Source organism: Mandrillus leucophaeus, unplaced genomic scaffold (assembly GCF_000951045.1).
Source record: "Mandrillus leucophaeus isolate KB7577 unplaced genomic scaffold, Mleu.le_1.0 Scaffold6, whole genome shotgun sequence".
In the NCBI taxonomy this organism is placed as follows: domain Eukaryota; kingdom Metazoa; phylum Chordata; class Mammalia; order Primates; family Cercopithecidae; genus Mandrillus; species Mandrillus leucophaeus.
In genome coordinates, this window is record NW_012106474.1 from 1,726,038 (window position 1) to 1,748,417 (window position 22,380).

The 22,380-nt window shown below is 42.1% G+C and overlaps 1 protein-coding gene across 1 annotated transcript in view; it reads left to right on the top strand.

The window, feature by feature from the left end:
* Positions 1 to 22,380, top strand: part of WDR27 (WD repeat domain 27) — a 150,294-nt gene that overhangs the window by 8,271 nt on the left and 119,643 nt on the right. The window contains 6 exon segments of the mRNA XM_011999659.1: positions 1,724 to 1,919; positions 17,020 to 17,161; positions 18,758 to 18,882; positions 20,396 to 20,398; positions 21,618 to 21,695; positions 21,697 to 21,883. Coding sequence (XP_011855049.1) covers positions 1,731 to 1,919; positions 17,020 to 17,161; positions 18,758 to 18,882; positions 20,396 to 20,398; positions 21,618 to 21,695; positions 21,697 to 21,883 — 724 coding nt within the window. The 5' untranslated portion in view covers positions 1,724 to 1,730.

Sequence of the window (22,380 nt, forward strand, 5' to 3'; positions counted from 1 at the left end):
CATTTGTTGTAAGGGCAATCATAGAGTATAAGGCCTCTAATTGTATTTTGAGAACATTTGTCAATTACATTATCACCTTCCTGGTACCTTGGCCTTATGAATATTAAAACAAGGGTTTCTAATCGAGACCTGTATTGAAAATGTTTGCTGGCTTCTTTTGAAGTGTTTTCCAAAGATGATCTGAAGTCCATTTTTCTTTGCCTCATTTCTCTTGTGAAATTCTGCTCCCCACCTGCACACAGGAAATTGTTATTGCTGCCCCGCCCACGGCACAGAGGTGGTGCTGAGGGTTCACAGTCTGCACTGGAATGTCAGATTTCTCAATCTCGGGGCCGGGAGGCAGGCAGGGAAAGGTCCTGCTGATGAGTAGCACCCCACAGTTCTCTTTCTTTCTTTGCAATTCCTGTCTGACCAAGGGTCCTTCAGACAGAGGATTCCATCCTAGCAGTCCGGCCGTGGATCCATGTCCCGCTGCCTCCTGAGGTCAAAATAGTTTAGATGGTGTGAAGTGCTGGGAAGGAGGTAGATGGGGTGGGGGGCAGGGATGGGAGCCAGCTCTCAGAGGCCTCTGCTGAGACCTGGGAAATGGGAAGAGCCCCCAAGTTGCAGAGAGGAGGAGGAATGGAGCATGAAGATAAAGTGTGCGTCCTGAGGCAATCAAAGCCCTGCTGTGTTGTAAGAGCTGGAGGAAAGGGCAAGTAGAAAGAGTAGCAGTGGAGGGAGGAGGCGGTGAAGAGGAAGAGAGGCAGAGGTTGGGTTAGCAGAATCCCTCAGGGCCAGCATGAGGAGCACAGGGGTGGATTTTTCGAATCCACATGACCAGTATGAGGACTGCACGGGTGGTCCTTTGAATCCACATGGCCAGCATGAGGACTGCACGGGTGGGGCTTTGAATACCCACAGCCTGCATGACCCCGCTGGATGTTTGGGTGCTTGCCCATCACTTTCTAAGCAGGTCTGTTGTCTGTGCCTTTAAGTGCATTGATTGCTGGCCTGCAGTGGGTTGTGGGATACAACAGAATCAAGGATGACCCCAGAGCCATTCCCGCATGTTTCTGAAGTGATTATGCTGTGAAGTTAAGTGTAAAGTTGGATGAAGATCGGAAATGTTTTATTGTCAGTGTTTCATTAGTTTATGCTTTATGAAACATAGCCCGTGAATCACTGATTTTAGAACCTGTGGTAGCTTAACTGTAATTACATAGGGTGTTGTGAAATTGTTCAGTAAAGCCCAGGTTAGCTATGGGAGATGTGGGTTCCAATTGCAGTTCCCTAACAACTGATTTGCTGTGGTCAATTCAGAAAATAACTTTGTGTCTTAGTCATTTCAGTAACCAACGTTTAGAATGCTATATGCCAGCGCTGCCCCAATGCCATATGGATCATTGTTTAGTCTTTGCCTCTCAGTAACTGTTCTCATTTTACAGTTGTGGAAGCTGATTGAGAAAGCCTAAGCAAGGTCTGTTAAGTGGGAGTAGTGGAATTTGAGTCAAGGTTTGCTTAATTGGAAAGCCCATGAGAGGAATGGAGCAGTTGTGAATGTGGAACCTCCAGAGTTTTCAGCGATTTCTCTTGTTTTTTGTTGGGGTGAGGAGAGGTGAATAAATAGGTATGATGTGGTATGTGTGTGTGGTCAAACTAGTAACTATCAATAGGTAATAGACTTTTTTCCTATTTTAAGTATAATACCTGTAGTCATCTTATATGTACTTTTTGTTTTCAGATTGAAGATGGAAAATCCCCAGGACATTTTCTCAAGTAATGGTGGCTGTCTAAGTGATATAGTTATAGAAAAATACCTGGTTGAATCCAAGGAGTCTGTGTCTCATGTTCAGCTTGCTTGTAGCATGCAAGACTGTGCTTTCCCTTTGGATGGGACTGAACTTTGTATATGGAACACGAAGAGTCCTTCTCATCAGGTATTGAACAAGTTACAAGTCCAGTATCATGAAGGCCTTGCCCTTGTCTCTCCATGTCTTTGATGCTCTTTGGACAGCATTACCCTCTGTGGATTCCGCTACCAACTATGGGAGAAAAATATCGATAAAAACATTATATTATTTTATTTTTAAATTTATTTTTATTTTACAATATTTTTACATTTAGAACACAAGTGATCTGGAATTAAAAAGTTTCTTCAGTTAGAAGCTGATCAAGAAAAGATTCATCTTAACATAATCAAGTCTCCTACATTAGAATATTTAGATTGACCTCACTTTTTCAGTGAAGTATAAACTACTTAGGAAAAAAAAAAGTTCCACGTAATAAGTGCATGTTGTGATGACTATAACTAAATGAATATGCCCAGGTAACCACCCCTAGGTCATACCTTGTCTCCATCAATGCCCACTTCTCTCCTGCCCAAAAGGCAACACTATCTTGACTTCTAATACCATAGGTTAGTTTTGCTTATGATGAACTTTATATAAATGTGATTATACATTACGTACTTTTTTGTGCTGGTTTCTTTGATTAATAGCATTATTTTATGAGATTCATTCATGTTGTTCGTTTTCATTGCTACAGAGTATTAGGATTTATTAGGTACCACTATGCCCTTTTTGAAAGGCTAAACTAAAAATACATTTTTATTATAGAGTAATAAGTAGAATTACATTCTACTTATGTAAAGACTACACTTTATCCATTTTTGTTGTAGAATAGTAAGTAGAATTACATTCTACTTATGTAAATAGACCACACTTTATCCATGCTTGTGTTGGTAGACATTTGTTGTATTTCAGTTTTTTTGGCTGCTGGATTCTTTCATATGTCTTTTGGTGCAGACACATATAATTACTGAATTATAAAGGATACATAAGCAGTTGACCCTTGAACAACGTGGGTTTGAACTGTGCTAGTTTACTTATACACGGATTTTCTTCAACCCAATGTGGGTCAAAACTACAGAATTTTCAGGATATGAAAACTGTATATTTGGAGGGGCACATTTCCATATATGTGGAGTCCACACAGCCAACTGTGGGATGTGGGTATACACAGATTTTGGTTTATGTGGGATTCCTGGAATGAATCCCTCATAATAGTGAGGGATGTCTGTATTCAGTAGATAATGCCAAGCAGATTTCCAAATTGGTTGTACCAATCTGTAGTTCTTCTAATGGTGTTTGACTTTCAGTTGAACCATATCTTCACCTAAACTTGTTTATTTTTATTTTAGCCTTTCAAAAAGGGCCTAGTGGTACCTAATTATGATTAGTAATTCCATGATTATTAATGATGTTTAGCACATTTTTGCACATTTATTGGCCATTTAGATATTCTTTTTTGTGATATGTGTTTTCAAATCTCCTGCCATTTTTTTCTATTGGATTATCTGTCTTTTTTCTATTGATTTGAAGGAGTTCTTTATATTATAAATATAGGCTTTCTGTTGTCCATTTAGGTTAGTTTGCATTTTCTAGTGTTACATAAATTGAATCATATGGCAATTTAATTTTGTGTTGACATGTAATACTTGTACATATTTTGGGGCTCTATGTAATATTTTGATACAAGTATACAATGTGTTATGATCAAATCAGGGTAATTGGGATGGCCATCACCTCAAACATTTATCTTTTTATTGTGTTGGTAATATTATAGTTTTTTTCTTCTGGCTATTTTGAATTATATAATAAGTTAATATGAACTCTGATTTTCCTCCTGTGCTATTGAATACCAGAACTTATTATCTAACTGTATTTTTTTTATTCCTTCTCCCACTTCTTTTCATTCTCTCCACTTCCCTTCCCAGCCTCTTTTAACCACCGTTCTACACCCTGCTTCCACGAGATCCACTTTTTAAGTTTCCATATATGAGTGAGAACATGTGATATTTGTCTTTATGTGCCTGGCTTACTTAATTTAACATAATGACCTCCAGTTCCATCCATGTTGCTGCAAATGACAGGATTTCAGTCTTTTTTATGGCAGAATAGTATTCCATTGTGTGTACGTACCGTATTCGTTTATCCATTTATCTGTGGCTGGACACTTAGGTTGATTCCGTATCTTGGCTGTTGTGATAGTGCTGCAATAAATATGGGAGTACGTTATCTTATAATGTAATTATTTGTCTCTTTGTACAGCTTTTAACTTGATGTCTGCTTTATCTGATGTAAGTATAACTACTCTTGCTTGCTTTTGGTTTCCATTTGCATGAAATATATTTTTCCATCCCTTCACTTTAATACTATGTATGTCTTTATTGGTGAGATGAGTTTCTTGTAGTCCACATATAGTTGGGTCATCTTTTTCTTTTTATTCAGCCAGTCTATATCTTTTTAGTAGGGAATGTTATTTATTTACATTCAGGGTTATTGATAGGTAAGGACTAATTCCTGTCATTTTATTGATTGTCTTCTAGTTGTATATCTTTTGTTCCTTACTTCTTACTGTTTATTTTTTCACTTGGGTGGTTTTCTATAGATTTGATTCCTTTGTTTTTCTCCTTTGTGTGTTGGTTCTACCAGGGAGTTTTATAGTTTTCCAGGTTTTCATGATGGTGGATATCATCATACTATTTCCAGATATAAGACTCCCGTGAGCATTTCTTGTAAGACTAGTTTAGTGGTGATGAATTCTTTGAGTTTTGTTTGTCTCTGAAGATTTAATTTGTCCTTCATTTCTGAAAAATAGCTTTGCTGGGTATAATATTCCTGGCTGGAAGTTTATCTATTTTCAGTACTTTGAATGTAGCATCCAATTCTCTCCTGAAATGTAAGGTTTCTGCTGAAAAATATGCTGTTAGTAAAATAGAGATTCCCTTATATGTGACTTGATGCTTTACTCTTGCTGCTTTGATTTTTTCTTTGTCGATGGATTTTGACAGTTTGACTATAATGTACCTCTGAGAGGACCTATTTGGATTGAAACTATTTGGTTATTCGACCTTCCTGGACCTGGATTTCCATCTCTTTCCCAAGACTTGAGGCATTCTCTGCTATGATTTATTAAATAGTTTTCCTCACCTTCTCCCTTATCTTCTTCTGCTAGAATGCCCATATTAGGAATATTTATTTGCTTAATGATATCTGATAACTCACATAGGCTTTATTCTTTTTTATTCTTTATTCTTTTTTTGTCTGCTGGTATTATTTCAAAAGTCCTGTCTTCAAGTTCAGAAATTCTTTCTTCAGCTTGATCAAGCCTAGTTGCTTAATCTAGTTGTTAAACCTCTCAATTATGTTTTTAAATTTTATTCATTGAATTCTTTAACTCTAGGATTTATCTTTGGTCCTTTGAGCTGCTCAGCTCACCTGGTGGTATGCCCCCAAAGGCAACCCGTGGGTCTTTTTCTTGAGTCTGAGACATGGGCACATAGCTGCTTGTTGGGCCTGGGAGCATGCTTACCATGGTCAGCCTGTGAGACTGTTTCTCAGGCGTTTTTGGAGACTTGGGGACATTGGGCAGCCTAGAAGTATTTCTTCTTGTGGCAGGGGTGCCATAGGGGTGTTTCCCAGGTCCTGAGCACAGGTGTTTAGCAACTCTGCTGGCCTGGGGTGAATCAGCTGTTAGGAGGCTCAGTAGCCTCTCCTGCTTTGGGGAGGATGTGTAATGGTTTGGCTAAATCAAGGGCAGGTTTGTCCTGGGCAGAACTGCTGGGCTGTTTCTCTGGCTGGAAGTGCAGTGGCGAAGGTTGGTTTCTCTGTTGTGCAGGGCCAGACTCACAGCGGATCCCGGTCCCAGGCTTCATACAACTGGGGTTGTGACATTCAGCCACCCATGTAGGCTTGGTGCAGTAAAGATGGAGCCCCAGGGCTGGAGAATGGCAGTGACTTCTGGCCCCCAGAGCAGGGCATGCTCCAGAGGCAGCTCTGATCTCAAGATGGTGCTGTGCTACAGCAGCTTTGGCTCACAGGGTGGGTGGGGAGTGAGGAGTGCACACTTCGTGCTCCTAATCTGGGGTAATGCAGCAGCCTGAATTTCCAGCAGCTCCCAAACTGGGCTCAGGGCTTGCAGGGACTGTGGGATTCTCCTGTTGTAAAGACTTCAGGTGTTTGTGGTGGTGATGTGGGTGATTGGGAATCTTTTGCTCACCTTTTCCTTGCAAGGGGAAGTCCCTTCTGACTCTGGGCAGATTTGACCCAGGCGGGGGAGGTGGGACTACAGAGGCCAGGTACCTCCATGCTGCTCTCCTGGACTTCCAGTCACCACAGGTGCATCTTCAGTTCCTCTGCTGTGTTGCAGTGCTCTTCCTTCCACACTAGTGAGATCTTAGCTGTTTATTTATTGCCTTTTTTTTTTTCTTTTGGAGGGGGACAAGTGCCAGGTGTCTCTAGTCAGCTATCTTGCTAATATCTCTCAGTCTAGTTGTCAGTTTCTCCAGGTACAGTATGCTTGATTGGCATTTTTTCTTTCTTTCCCTGAATATATCACGACCTCACCTCACTTCTATCGTATAAGGTTTTTGCTGAACAGTCTGCTGCCAGGCATATTGGGTCTCCCTGATGTGTTATTTACTTATTTTATCTCACTGCTTTCAAGATCCTCTCTTTGCCTTTGACCTTTGAAAGTTTGATTATAGTATGTCTTTGGGTATTCTTATTTGGGTGGAATCTTATTGGTAACTTTTGACCTTCCGGTATGTATTTATATCTCCAGGTTTGGAAAGTTTTCTATTATTTCTTTGAATAACCTTCTACCACTTTGTCTTCCTCAGTTCCTTCTTGAACTCTACTAACCTGAATATTTGCTCTTTTGTTGTCTCATAGCTCCCGTAAGCTTCTTCATTCCTTTTCATTTTCTTTTTTCTCCTCTGACTGTGTATTTTCAAGTACTGTGTCTTTGAGCTCACTGGCTATTTCTTCTGTTTGCTGAATTCTGTGGTTGATGCTATCTATTGCATTTTTCATTTCACTAATTGTATTTTTTAGCTCCAAAATTTTTGATGTTTTTTTAAATTAACAATCTCTGTTAAGTTTCTTTGGTGATTTCAGAGTTGATTCTCTGTTTTTCTAAATTTTCTTGAGATTCCTTAAAACAGCTATTTTGAGTGATTTATCTAGAGATCACCTATATTCATTATTTTAGGGTCAGTCTGTTGCACCTTATTTTGTCTGTCTGATGGGGTCGTATTTTCCTGAGCATTGCTGATGCTTGTGGACGTGTGGTTACGTCTGTGCACTGAGGGATTAGGTATTTATTTAAGTCTTCATAAGTCTGGCTTTGTTTGTGCCTGTCCTTCTTCAGCGGGCCTTCCAGGGATTCTACATAGGCTGACTGTTGAGTTCCCTGAGCCCATGACCGCTGTAGCCATCTCAGCATTAGAGGATGCTCTAAGCACAGGATTGCTGGGAGTCTTGCAAGAGCTCTGAGATTGATACAGCTTTCTGGCCCAGATGGACCTGGGTAGGACTCAGCGTGGGTACTGGGGCTCTGTGGGAATGCTGACCAGGCATCTGAGTCCAGAATGCTGTCCTAGTGGCCCAGACAGGTGTGTCACCCAGCAGGTCTCTGCACAGGTGAGGAATGGGAGTTGAGATTGGGAGTCCATGGATAGTTTTCTAACAGCAGTGAGAGGAGCCAGAACTGAGACTGGGTCCCCTCAAAATCTGCTGTGGGATGGAGGTTGGAGAGCTGATTTTGTTGGCTCAGAGGATCATGTGTCTACCAGGGGGACCCTGCACCAATAAGACAGTTTCCCAACTACAGCGGGATGGGCTTGGAGCTGAGACTAGGCCCCTCTGGGATCTGCTGTGGGACAGAGGCTGGAGAGCCTGGTCACATTGATTCAGAGGGTTGCGTGTCTCTGAGGAAGTCCCTGCAGAGATGAGATAGTTCCCTAATTTCAACAGGAGGAGTTGGACTTGGAACTGGGCCCCCTTATGGTCTGCTATGGGTGGGAGACTGGAGAGGTCGGTCTAGTTGGCACAGAGGAGCATGCATCTCCCAGCAGGTTTCAGCACAGTTGGGATAGTTCCGTGATAGCAGCAGAAGAGCCCAGAGCTGAGACTGGGTACCCTCAGGATTGGTCATGGGAGGAAGTGTGGCAGGCCTGTCAGGGAGGCTGAGACTCCCAGGTTGCAAGATATGGGCGAGTCTCCCTGTGAGTCTTTGTGTAAGCAGCTCTTACCTGGGACCTCAGATGAGGGAATTAGAGCCAAGCCACAGGGCAGCTTTCAGGTTCATTGCCTAGACCAATGTCAACAGGCAGATGAGCCCTTCTGTCAGTTAGTAGAGTGTGTGATTCCTGCCAGAGTCTTTGGCTGGTGGTTTTGTTTGCAGGCTCAAGGCCAAATGAGGTGGTAGCCAAGCCCCTTGGAGGACTGAGCCATTTCTGGGCTTGAAGCTAAGAGCATGCTTAGTGAATCAGCCACCTAGGTGTGGGTCTGAACTCTCGAAATGACCTTCTAAGATCTTGACTCCACTGGGGTTTCACAACTTCAGCCTGAATTCTGAGGCTCCTGTAGAGAGACTTTTGACCATGGATGGGTACAGAATTTTTCTTATTGTCGGAGGATATGAGTGGGTTAGCTTCTATTTCACCAGCTTAGTGATATCCGATATTTACTCATTTTGTCTGGCTTTCTTCACTCAGGATAATTGAGATCCATGTTGTTGCATTCAGTAGTTCATTCTTCTTTATTATTGAGTAATATTCATTGTATGGATATACTATACTTTATGCATTCTCCTATTGGTCGGAATTTAGGTTATTTTTAGTTTTTGACTATTGCAAGTAACACTATTAGGAAAATTTTGTTTGTGTCTTTTGTTTTATAAATGTCAGGTCAAAGTGGCTAATAGTCTTCAAGTCTTCTATATTCTGTTGATTTCATGTCCAATTGTTCAATCAGTTATTGAAAGAGACATATTAAAATCTATGACTCTAATTGCGAACTTATCTATTTGTCTTCCATTAGTTTTTACTTTGTGTATTTTGAAACTCTGTTATTAAGCACATTTGTGTTTAATATTTTTTATGTCTTCTTGAAATCACTTCATTTATTATAAAGTGATATTGTTTTTTGATCCCTGGTAATATTTCTTGCTCAGAAATCTTTGGCTACTTTCTATTTTCATTAATGTTAGTATTGTATATTTTTCATTTCCTCTCTCACAACCTTTATGTTTTTGTTGTCATGCATTTTACTTTTACGTATGCTACAAACCTGACAATCCATTATTACTTTTGTTAAACATTCAGGGATCTTTTAAAGATATTTAAACAATAAGAAAAATACCTTCATTTTTCTTTTTTAATTTTTTTTTTTTTTTGAGATGGAGTCTCGCCTTGTCACCCAGGCTGGAGTGCAGTGGCACAATCTCGGCTCACTGCAACCTCCTCCTCCCAGGTTCAAGTGATTCTCCTGCCTCAGCCTCCCGAGTAGCTGGGACTACAGGTGCGCACCACCATGCCTGGTAATTTTTTTTGTTTTGTTTTGTTTTGTAGTTTTAGTAGATACAGGGTTTCACCATGTTTGCCAGGATGGTCTTGATCTCGTGACCTTGTTATCCGCCTGCCTCAGCCTCCCAAAGTACTTGGATTACAGGCGTGATCCACTGCGCTCGGCCTTTTCTTTTTTAATTTTAAGGCTCTTAAATTTAAGAAAGAAAAATATCTTACACATCTACCCACGTAATTATATTTTTGGTGCTCTTCATTCCTTTGTGTATATGCATGTTTCTGTCTGGTAGCATTTTCCTTCTGCCTGAAGTATTTTATTTAACATATGTTTCAGTGCAAGTATGGTGATAAATTATTTCAGCCTTTGTGTGTTTAAAAATGTTTTTATTTTGCCTTGTTTTTGAAAGGCATTTATATTGAGTAGAGAATTCTAGTTTGACAGATTTTTCTTCAGGTTTTTAATATGTTGCTCTTCTATCATTTCAGTGAGGATTCTATTATTATCTTTATGTTTGTTCCCATGTATACAGTGGGTTATTTTTGTCTGGCTGCCTTTAAAACTTTCTATATTACCAATTTTGAACAATTTGTTCATCCTATGTTTTGGTGTATTTTTCTTCATATTTCTTATTTTTGTATGTATTAGGCCATTTTTGCATTGCTATAAAGAACTAACTGAGACTGGGTAATTTATAAAGAAAAGAGATTTATTTGGCTCATGGTTCTGCAGACTGTACAAGCGTGGCACCAACATCTGCTTTGCTTTTAATTAGGACTGCAGGAACCTAACAGTCATGGCAGTAGGCGTAGGGGGAGCAGGTACTTCACAGGGTGAAAACAGGAACAAGTGGTCAGGAGGAGGTGCCATACGCTTTTAAATGACCAGATTTCATGAGAACTCACTCACTGTGGTGAGGACAGCGTTAAGCCATGAGGGATGAGCCGGCATGACCCAAAAACCTCCCATCAGGCCCCACCTCCAACACCGGGGATTACATCTCCACATGGGATTTGTAGGGGACATGCAAACTATATAATTCCACCCCTGTTCCCCTAAATCTCATGTCCTTCTCACATTGCAAAATACAATCATGTCTTTCCAACAGTCCCCCAAAGTCTTGTCGATAAAAGAGTCAAACTCTGTAAAATATTTTAAGAGATTTATTTTGAGCCAAATATGAGTGACCATGGCCCCTGACACAGCCCTCAGGAGGTCCTGAGAACATGTGCCCAAGGTGGTCGGGGCACAGCTTCATTTTATATATTTCAGGGAGACATGAGACATCAATCAAATAGACTTAAGAAATACATTGGTTTCATTCAGAAAGGCGGGACAACTCAAAGCGGGGGCTTCCAGGCTATAGGTAAATTTAAACATTTTCTGGTTGAAAATTGGTTGAGTTTGTCTAAAGATCTGAGATCGATAGAAAGGAATGTTCAGGTTAAGGTAAAGGATTGTGGAGACCAAGTTTTACTGTGCAGAGTCAGCTCTCAGACAGCAGACTTCAGAGACAGCAGGTTGTAAATTATTTCTTCTTGGACTTAAAAGGGTGCCTGGCTCTTAGTTGATTATCTCCTGGATCTGGAAAGGAAAGAAGGAAAACAAAGGGGGAAGGGGTTTCTCTATAGGATATGGATTTTTCTCACAAGAGACTTTGCAGGGCAATTTCAAGGTATGGCAAGGAAATATATTTTGAGGTAAAACTTTTTGATTTTCTTCCTTGTTATGCCAGAGTCAGATTGGAAAGTAAGCCACAATATAAAGGGTCAAATAAAACTGATCTTACGAGAATTTATGGTTTGTAGGGCCTGACTCCCTAGACCCCTTAGAAAAGAATTTGGGCAAGATAAAAAAAAAAAAAATCAGAGCCTAGTCCTCAGCCTTAACTTGTTCCAGCATCAACTCAATCAAAAGTCCCAGGTCCTAAGTCCAGAGTTTCATCTGAGACAAGGCAAGTTCCTTCCGCCTATGAGCCTGTAAAATAAAAAACAAGTTATTTACTCCCAAGATACAAAGGGATTGTAGGCATTGGGTAAACATTCCCATTTCCAAAGGAAGAAATTGGCCAAAAGAGAGGGGCTGTGTAGGCCCCGTGCAAGTCTGAAACCAAGCAGGACAGTCATTAAATTATAAAGCTCCAAAGTGATCTCCATTGACTCTGTGTCCCACATCCAGGGCACACTGGTGCAAGGGGTGGCTTCCAAGGCCTGGGGCAGCTCTGTCCCTGTGACTTTGCAAGGTTCAGCCCTTGTGGCTGCTTTCCCTGGTTACTGAGTGCCTGCAGCTTTTCTAGGAGCAGGTGCAAGCTGCTGGAATATCTGCCGTTCTGGAATCTGGATGATGGTGCCCTTCTTCTCACAGCTCTAGTAGGCAGTGCCTCAGTGGGAACTCTGGCGGGGGCTCCAACTCCACATTTCCCCTTGGCACTGCCCTAGTAGAAGCTCGCTGTGAAGGCTCCACTCCTGCAGCAGGCTTCTGCCTTGGCACCCAGGCATTCTCACAAATCCTCTGAAACCTAGCTGGAGGCTGCTAAGCCTCCTTTACTCTTGTACACTGTGTACCCGCAGGCTTAATACCACATGGAAACCACCAAGGCCTGTGGCTTGCACCCTCTGAAACAGCAGCCCAAGCTGTATCTGGGGTCCTCTGAGCTGAGGCCAGAGCTGGAGAGGGGAGCAGTGTGTCCTGAGGCTGTGTGGGGCAGCAGGCCCTGGCCTGCAAAACCATTCTTTCCTCCTAGGCTTCAGGGCCTATAATGGGAGGGACTGCCTTCGAGATATCTGGAATGTTTTGGAGACCTTTTTCCCGTTGCCTTGGCTATGAGCCTTTGGTTCTCTTTTTAGTTACGCGAATATCTTAAGTAAATGGTTGTTCCACAGCCTGCTTGAATTCCTCTCACCAGAAACACTATTCTTTTTGCCACATGGCTGGGCTGCCAATTTTCTGAACTTTTATGCTCTGCTTTCCTTTTAAATATAAATTCCAGCTTTACAACATTTCTTTGCTCCCATATATGGTTGTAGGTTGTTAGAAGCAGCCAGGAGACATCTTAAATGCTTTGCTGATTAGAAATTTCTTCCTTCAGGTACCCTAGGCCATCACTCTCAAGTTTAAGCTTCCACAGAGCCTTAGGGCATGAACAGAATGCAGCCACGCTCTTTGCTGTGGCATAACAAGAGTGAGCTTTGCTCCAGTTCCCAGTAAGTTCATTTCCATCTGAGACTTCCTCAGCCTAGACTTCACTGTCCTTATCACTATCACTGTTTTTGGTCACAGCCATTTAACTGGTCTCTAAGAAGTTCCAAACTTTCCCTCATCTTCCTGTCTTCTTCTGAGCCCTCCAAACTCTTCCAACTTCTGCTGGTTACTCAGGTCCAAAGCCACTTCCACATTTTTAGGTATCTTTATAGCAATGCCTCACTTCTTGGTACCAATTTTCTGTATTAGGCCGTTCATGAATTGCTATGTCAGTGAAAGAGTCAAAGTCTGTAAAATATTTGAAGAGATTTATTCTGAGTCAAATACGAGTGATCAATGGCCCGAGGCACAGTCTTGAGGTCCTGAGAACGTGTGCCTAATGGTCAGGCTGCAGCTTGCATTTTTACAGTTTAGGGAGATGTAAGACATCAATCAATACATGTAATATATACATTGCTTAGGTCCCGAAAGGTGGGACAATTCAGAGTGGGGGCTTCCAGGGCATAGGTGGATTCAATAATTTTCTAAATTGCAATTGGTTGAAAGTGTTAAGTTATTGTCTGAAGACCTAGACTCAATAGAAGGAATGTCTGGGTTAAGATAAGGGATCGTGGAGACCAAGGTCCCCACTATACATAAGAAGCCTCCAGGTGGCAGGCTTCCGAGAGAATAGATTGTAAATATCTATTAGACTTTTCAAAAATGCCAGAGTCTTAGTGGCCTACAAAGGGAAGGGAATCTTCTGCAGAATGTAGATTTTCCCTGTAAGAGACAGCTTCGCAGGCCTATGTCACGATACAGTAAAGAAACATAGTTGGAGTTAACATATTTTAATTCCCTTCTTTATCTGTCATGTGATGTTATACCAGAGTTAGGTTGGAAAGTAAGCCACGTTATATAGGGTTAAACAAAACCCCTCGGAGGAGACTTTATGGTTTTTAGGATGTGAATCCTTAAGCCCCTTGAATAGCAATTTGGGCAGGAGAAGAAAAAAGTCAGTTTAGTTATAACAAAATACCTGAGACTGGGTGATTTACAAAGAAAAGAGATTTAATTGACTCACGGCTCTGCGGGCTGTACAAGTGAGGACTAAACTCTGATTTTTCATCTTGCCCAAATTCCTACCTAAGGGGCCTAGGGAGTCATGTCCTACAAACCACAAATTATCATTAGACGGGTTTTATTTGACCCTATATATCATGACTTACTTTTCTATCTGACTCTGGCATAACATTATGAGATAAGGAAAAAATATTCAACCCCAAAATATATTTCCTTGCCATACCTTGAAATTGCCCTGCAAAGTCTCTTGTGGGAAAAATCCATATTCTCTAGAGAATCCCGTTTCCCCTTTGTTTTCCTTCATTCCTTCCCAGATCCAGGAGATAATCAAGTAAGAGCCAGGTACCCTTTTAAGTCCGATAAGAAAAATTTTACAGCCTGCTCTCTCTGAAGTCTGCAGCGAGCTTCCTATGCTCAATAAAACGTGGTCTCCACAATCCTTTATCTTAACCTGAACATTCCTTTCTATCGATCTCAGATCTTTAGATAAACTCAACCAATTGTCAACTAGAAAATGTTTAAATTTACCTATAGCCTGGAAGCCCCAGCTTTTGAGTTGTCCCGCCTTTCTGAATGAAACCAATGTATTTCTTAAGTGTATTTAATGAAACCAATGTATTTCTTAAGTGTATTTGATTGCTGTCTCATGCCTCCCTAAAATACATAAAACCAAGCTGTGCCCCGACCACGTTGGGCACATATTCTCAGGACCGCCTGAGGGCTGTGTCATGTGCCATAGTCCCTCATATTTGGCTCAAAATAAATCTCTTAAATATTTTACAGAGTTTGATTCTTTTGTTGACACAAGCATGGCACCAACAAATGCTTGGCTTCTGGTGAGGGCCTCGGGAACCTTACAATCATGGCGGAAGGCCAAGGAAACAGGCGTGTCATATGGCAAAAACAGGAGCAAGGGGTGGGGGAGGTACCACACACTTTGAAATGACCAGATCTTGTGAGAACTCACCACGATGAGGATGGCATCATGCCATGAGGGATCTGCCCCCATGACCCATACACCTCCCTGTAGGCCCTACCTCCAACACTGGGGATTACATCTCAACATGGGATTTGGAGGGGACATCCAAACTTTATCATTGAGGTTCTATGGGTTTATGGTTTTCATCAAATTTGGAAAATTTTCAGCCATTATTTCTTCAAATATTCCCCTCATCCCAAACGTTGTGGACTCTGTTTACTTGTATGTCAGATCATGTGAAGTTTCCCGCAGCTCACTGATACTCTTTCATGTTTATTAATGTATTTTTTCTCTCTCTCATTTGTATATATTTTCTATTGCTTTATCTTTAAATTTACCAGTCTTTTCCTCAGCAACATCTAATATGTGGTTAATCCTACTAAATGTTTTTTGAAATGGTATCTAATTCTAGTTTTCATCTCCAGAAATTAGGTTTGGGACTTTTAAATATCTTCTATGCCTCAACTTTTGAATGTATGGAAAAACTTTTAATAATGGTTTGAATGTTCTTGTCTAGTAATTCTAACATTTGGATCAGTTTTAGTTTGGTTTCAAGTCTATCTGGATGACTTGTAGGCATTGCATTTCTCTATTCCTTATTTTTCTTTGTTTTTGACTAAATGGTCTTGTCTCCTTGAATCCCTGGTTATTTTTTAGATTGCTGGACTTTATATATGAAAAAAAAGTATAGCTGATTTGATACTCTGGATTATCTTACATTTTTCCAGATCAAATTTATGTTAGCTTTTGGTCACTGGTCATGTTTAGGGCACTGGCAGTCCTGGATTACCCTGAACTAGTCAGGTACTAAGACAATTCGTAGCTGGGTGTCAGTTCTTATGAGGGTTGTTTTGTTGACAGTTATCTTTACTCCTTGGATTTTGTCTTTTTTGGGGTTCCCATTCTAAGCCTAGGGGGTTTAGCAGCATGCCCATCCCTCTCACCTTAGTAGATTGTATTCTAGGCAGACATTTACTAAAATCCATTCATATTTCTCTACAGGAAAAAATGTAGAGTTCTCAACATTAAGGCAGTCAGCTGTCTCTCAAAATTACTTTGTAAGGTGACAGAAATCTTTGCCCATCTCCCAATATGATAGTTCTGTTTGTGTCCCTGAAGATGACTCATTTGATTATACCGTTTTTGTGCCCTTAGCCCCTTGAATCTCAGCTCCTCAACTGCCTTGGGGGAATTGTCAGAAGACTCTCTTTATAGTAGATATCTTTATGGGACAAGTGACCCCAGATGCTGGGGTCACTTCCCTCATTTTTTTTCTTCCCTGTAATCTTGTTATCATAATTCTTCATAACTTGGTTGCTTTCTGATGCCTTCAAAATGTGTGTCTCTGTGTGTGTATATGTGTGTGTGTGTGTGTGTATATATATATTTAATTTTGTCCAGTTTTTCTTGTAATTCTCATCAGCAGGGTTGGTATTGATGAGGTGATGTATCCTGCCTTTACTAGAAGTGGAATTCTCCAGCGATATCTCTCATATCAAGCTGCCTGTTGTCTATTTAACATCACCTTATAAGCATCTCAACTTACTATGGACCAAATGGACCATGATCTACCCTAGTCCCATCCCATTTTCCCTTTGTATTTTGTTCTTGAGGCATTGTTCACCCAGGATTTTAACCTCAAACCCTATCCCTTTGCTTTTGTTTTTCCCTCCATCCCTCCATATCCATTGGTCATGGAATCTTCAGTCATCATCTTCTCTCCATTTCCATTGTCACTATCTTAGTCCAGGTCTCTACTGGATTTCCCTTGAGTGTTTTCATGCATTCCCATCTGTCTCTCCAGCCCAGTGTACCCCCAACACTCGTCTGCTCCATACTTTTAGGAATGTTTTGTTCCTGGAAAACAAATCTAGTCACTGTATTATTCTGATTGTGCATTTTTTTGCTGGATTTTAATTTCCTAGAATGCTATCAACACTCCTTGTGTAGTTGCCAAGGTCCCCACACCTGGGCCTCACCTTTCTCCAGCCTCCTCTCACTCCTTTCCTTGTCTCAGCAGTTTCTTACCCCATGCCTTGTTTTCCCTGGGACCTCCTTGCTCCCCTCCTTTTGTCAACCCCTCATTCCTCTCCTTATTCTTCAGTTTTCAGCTCAGCTGTTACCTCTTCTGGCATGTAGTGGAGACATAGTCTATATTTGGTTAACTAACAAGTTATAAAGAAATGGAAGAACGAGGTAACCTGTATCTTTTTATTAGTGTGTGTCACAGTGAATAGCAGTGAAATGGTTGAAAGAATAATTTAGTAGTACATAGAGATTTTAACAAATGAATTAACAATGAATATGTAAAATGAATGTATTTGAAAAACTCAATCTTTTAATTTCTTAGGTTTGAGGTTATGTTGTTATACTCTTATTTTTAAATACTGTCTATAATCTGTGTTTTATTTTTGTTAATTTTCTCAGCTTCTAATCTTACGAGGACACCATCAGCCAATTACTGCTATAGCTTTTGGAAATAAAGTGAACCCACTTCTAATCTGCTCGGCATCGCTGGATTACATAATAATGTGGAACCTGGATGAATGTAGAGAGAAAGTACTTCAAGGTAAATGAAAATCTAAAACTTGTTTTTAAAAACCTACAAAAGGAATAACTCATCCTTCAGTATACTTGGTACCACCCAAGGGTGTTTCTCTTGGGTAGCACCAGTCCCTCAGGGGGATTTGGGATAATTTTGTATTCCCTTTACCTTGAAACCAGGCATGCAAGCAGGGTGCTTTATATGGGAAGGGCACCAGGCCATTCAGACTCTCTGACCTTTGCTGCGTGTTATGCTGATCTTACAGGCTCACTGGTTTTGATCTTATGTCCCTTTTTATTTTAAGAACTGTCAATTTTGTATCAACCTGAAAACATGTAGGAAAGTTGAAATATTCTTTTCTTGCACAGCAAGGTTTCTTGAGCACCTGTAATATTTCAGGCTGGAGACCAGTAGTGAATAGGAAGGGCTTGATCCCAAATCCTGTGGAAGTCACAGCTCAGAGTTTGAGAGAGACCCTGTGTAAGCCAGCGACCGAGTGGTTATGAATTGTGAGTGTGCAGTGGAGAAGGCAGATGAGGCCAGGGCAGCACGCACATACATGGGGGTACTTTGAGATACAGGATCTCAGGGAGGGGCATGTGGGCTGAGGGTGAGAAGGGATGGGATAGGCGACTGTGCTTTTGGCAGATGGACCCAAATGTGCCAAGGCCCTGGGAAGAGTGAGAACCTGCCTCTGTGCTTGGAGCGTGCTGATGTTAGGAGAGTCTCATCTGAGAAAGTTGAAAAGTTAGGTAGGGACCACATTAAGAAATTTGAGTTTTATGGAATTATATAGAGAAGTTAGAGGATTACGTTAAAACATAAATGCAAAGAGACTATAAACCTATGTATTCTATGTAGGGACATGAGCACGTATCTCTCTCTAGACTGGGTGGCTGTGTGACGTGAACATATGTGTCTCTCTAGGCTCTGGGTGGCTGTGGGACATGAGCACATGTCTCTCTGTAGACTTGGTGGCTGTGGGACATGTGCACATGTGTCTCTGCCAGGCTCTGGGTGGAGTATATCTGCATTTTGCTGGTGATAGGTCCGTGGTGCACACTAGGACCAGATGACCTTGCCCGCCGTTTTTTCCTTCACCTTTGTGGATTTGCATGACGGACTGTGCATCAGGCTGCAGCTGCTGCACTTGTTGTCCGGGTCGTGGGAACCTCCTGGCTGCTTGTGGGTGTCCTGCCATTGCTTAGTCCCTGGAGGCCTCGATTGGATAGGCTTCTACTCCCTTCCTTCCAACTGATGTTAGCTGAACCTGGACATGAGGGTGGACGTGGGGTTGGATGTGGGTGAGAAGCATCGAAACACGCAGTTTGATGTGTATGACCCTCACTGCGCGGGTGCCGCAGCCTCCAGAGGAAGGCGTCTTCCTGTTTTGATGTTGAGGGATTCTCTGCAGGGAAGTGCTGCATTCCCCAGGTTTTCAGAAGACTTCTCTATATCCAATATTTTTGATATTCTTAGAGAATCAAAATCACATCAAAGGCTCATTGGCATTCTCTCAGTAATTTTAGAATAGAGGGTTACATTCTCAGTATTTTTCTCAGATTAATGTAATGCTGAATGCATTTGGTGAACTGGCACTAACGGTGAAACTCACTCTAGGGCTGGTCCCTCGAGGGACTGTCATGGGCTCGCTTTTGGGAAAGGTGCTGTGTTTACAGTTGAGCCCGGATGATCATGTTGTTGCCATATGTGCTGGAAACAAAGTATTCACACTGGATATTGAGGTAAGATTGAAATTCACACCTGAATTTCATTTCACGGAAGGGTTTAGCTGATGGGGCCCCCCAGGTTCTAGGACCTTGCCCAGCTGTCTTTTCTTTTTTTCTGTACTCCTTTTTTTTAAAAGCTGTATCTTAAATTTAGTTTACTTTTATAAAATCATATCTTTATGTTGCAATTGGAAAACCACTGGTGTCAGATAGTAATATTTATATAAATATTAAAACTCCCTATGGAATATGGGTATCAGGCATGACTTTAGAGAAACATGTTCTACAAAACTTCTGTTTCTCAGATATTCCCTGATTGTAGGCATCCTTCCTAGCATAGCGCTTTTGTTTATATCTTTTATCAAAATATTCTTTTCATCAAGAATCAGACTTTCGCAGCCATTTCATCACCAGGGTTAGTTTAAGGAAACGTGTCACCTCTTCCTGCCTGTGTGATTTCAACCTCGGGTGTGACTGGAACAGTCAGCTGCCCCATTGCAATGTTGAAAGCAGTGTTAGCAATCAGGAAGTGGGAATCTAAGGGAACACGAAGGAAGACTCAGTTCCTCTGAATTGTTGCTCTGCCCAAGCCTGATTTTGGGGATGACCGCAGGCCTGGGGTCGTTTTTGTGGCTTTGATTTGCCAAGTCAACATGGCCAACAAAGCTGTTTGCCTGCGTAGCTTTTCCTATGATAGCCACTTAATAAACGTAGGCGAGGGAGGATGATAGGCATAGAATAGTAATTGGTTCTCATGGGCCTCATGTGTAATAGGCATTTTGGGAGAGAAGACATTTATGTCTTCGGACTATTTTTGGACTAATTATGAAATTAGGCTCATAAATTTAAAAAGTTTAATCATGAGTTAAGCCACAGAGAGATAGATGATGGGAAGTATCTAGGAGTTAGGTAAAGGGCTTTACCTAGTCTGTCTGTGAAAGCTTTCTGGATATGTTGGTTTTTCAGTTGTAAGTATGTCTGTTTTTTTTTGAGACGGAGTCTCGCTCTGTTGCCCAGGCTGGAGTGCAGTGGCTGGATCTCGGCTCACTGCAAGCTCCGCCTCCTGGGTTCATGCCATTCTCCTGCCTCAGCCTCCCGAGTAGCTGGGACTACAGGCGCCCGCCACCTCGCCTGGCTAGTTTTTTGTATTTTTTTAGTAGAGATGGGGTTTCACCGTGTTAGCCAGGATGGTCTTGATCTCCTGACCTCGTGATCTACCCGTCTCGGCCTCCCAAAGTGCTGGGATTACAGGCTTGAGCCACCGCGCCCGGCCAAGTTGTAAGTATTTCATGTTTTGTTGTAAACATCCTGTGATAGATAGATTAACATTAGGCCACCCCACCATTTATGACAAAACTACCATTAACGTGCAAAGATTTAACATTGTTGTGTCAGGAAAAGGAAAACCAAAGTGGATTAGGAAGAAGCGTAAAACTGTTAGTGTTTGAAGGAAGATACTGGGTCCCAGATGGAGAGAACAGTGAGCCTGGGGTCAGGTTGGAGCCACACCCCTGAATCGGGCACATAGCAGGTGAGTAAGCAGGTGCCTGCTACAGATGCGTGTGCAGCCCATGGGATGCTCCCCAGGCTTCCTCAGCAGCAGGCATGTCAATTGAAAGACGCTTCACTTGGGGAGAATGACTTTCAGACGTGGGGAATGGCTGTCACGTGAGTCCATGAAGAGCTCACATTCTTTTAACAGCATACTCAGCAAGTCAACAGTTTATGCTATTTGATTTGAAAGACTTCAAATGAGTACTGAGCACTTTCTGGTAAAAGGCACTTTTTAATCAACATAAAATGTCAAGAAGAAATAACTTAAATATTTTTCAGGCTATAATGTTATTCATATCATAGACAGTGGACTAGCTTTATTTTATAGAAATTGGAGAAAATGGAAATGTATATTTCATAACACTCAGTCTCATAACTCCCTATTCCTACACAGGTTATAGTCTTGCCTTTTATTTTTAACAATCTGATGGTAACTGGCATAATATACTCAGTATTCTAAGTTGTATTTGCTGATGACCGTATGTTATATTACTAAAGAAGGTCTTCCAGAGTTAAATGTCTATTTGTAAGTTAAGTCACCATATATACATGTTTATTTTTTCTGCATGTATGCTAAGGGGTATTTGTCTTATTTAAATGGAGTGCTGTAAAATTCAAGAACAGGACCCCAGCACTTGTGCCTGGAATCCCCTGGGGATATTCTCAGGACGATGACTGTGACCTTTAGGAACCCCCGACTCTCTGACTACTCCGTTCCTCAGTCATGCTGTTCAGGCCTGATTTCCATAGAAACACGAAGCCCTGTGCGTCTCCAGCTTGAGACGCTGACATTCTGGGGTGCTCTCTCGGCCGTGGGAGGTTTTAGGGACTTCAGGAGGAAAGGATAACTCATGAGCACCTGCTGCTGCGCCATCTTGTCTTGTTGTAGGAAGTCCCGGGTGGAGAACAGATGCTGAGGCATTGGGAACACAGAGCAGTAGGTTCTGAGTTACAGGCAGGGAGCCTCAGGGCGGATGCATGGGGCAGCCGGTGGGGAGACAGGATTCCTGAGGAGACGCCAGCTTCCTAATTTGCTCAGGGTCAGCTCTGGTTAGTGTCATCTTTTAACACTGCTGAGACTGTGCCTGTGGCCTGAGCTTTCCTCTTAGCTCAGACATCTGACTTTTCACCCTTGGTTTATATACAGAGAGTTCCAACTTGAAAAGAGGAATAATACGGGCTTTATTTTGTAACAGCTATTTTCTGTGACATACATAGAACATCCTGATGTTAATAACCACCACAAAGTTCCATCACTGACCTTCCTGCACACATTTCTCTCAGACTCAGGCTGTCCAGGCCGAGCTGCAGGGCCACCTGGGCCCAGTGACTGCGGTGGAGTTCTGTCCCTGGCAAGCAGGCACCCTCATCTCCGTGTCCGAGGACAGAGGCTTTAAGGTGAGGGATAGATGATGGACTGCGTGCCCACGTGGCACGCGCTATGGAAAGACCTGTGGTGAGAGTGGAGCTGTGCAGTGGCTTCGCGGCCACTGCCGCCTGAGTGATGTTTCTACCCCACTTCCGCAAGGCAACTGCTGTCCTGATTTCCATGGAAACACCAAGCCCGATGTTTTGCCAGGGTCGCTGACTGGGCTTGGATTCCTGACAGGACGGCTCTGCAGCCCTGGATTTCCCACAACTGCATCCAGGGCCTGGGAGAGCCCAAGCACAAGTTCTTCTCCACGGCATTTCCCAGGCCCAGAGCAGAAGAGCCAGTTCCAGGGTGGAGGGCTCAGTCAGCCCGAAATGAGGATCTGGAAGAAAATGAAATGCGAATTCAGTTTTTATCCAGCTGACACCAGTGTGTACCTGACAGTGTAGACCTGACCCGCGAGTGTGCACCTGACAGGGTGTAGACCTGATCTGCGAGTGTGCACCTGACAGGGTGTAGACCTGACCCGTGAGTGTGCACCTGACAGTGTAGACCTGACCCGTGAGTGTGCACCTGACAGGGTGTAG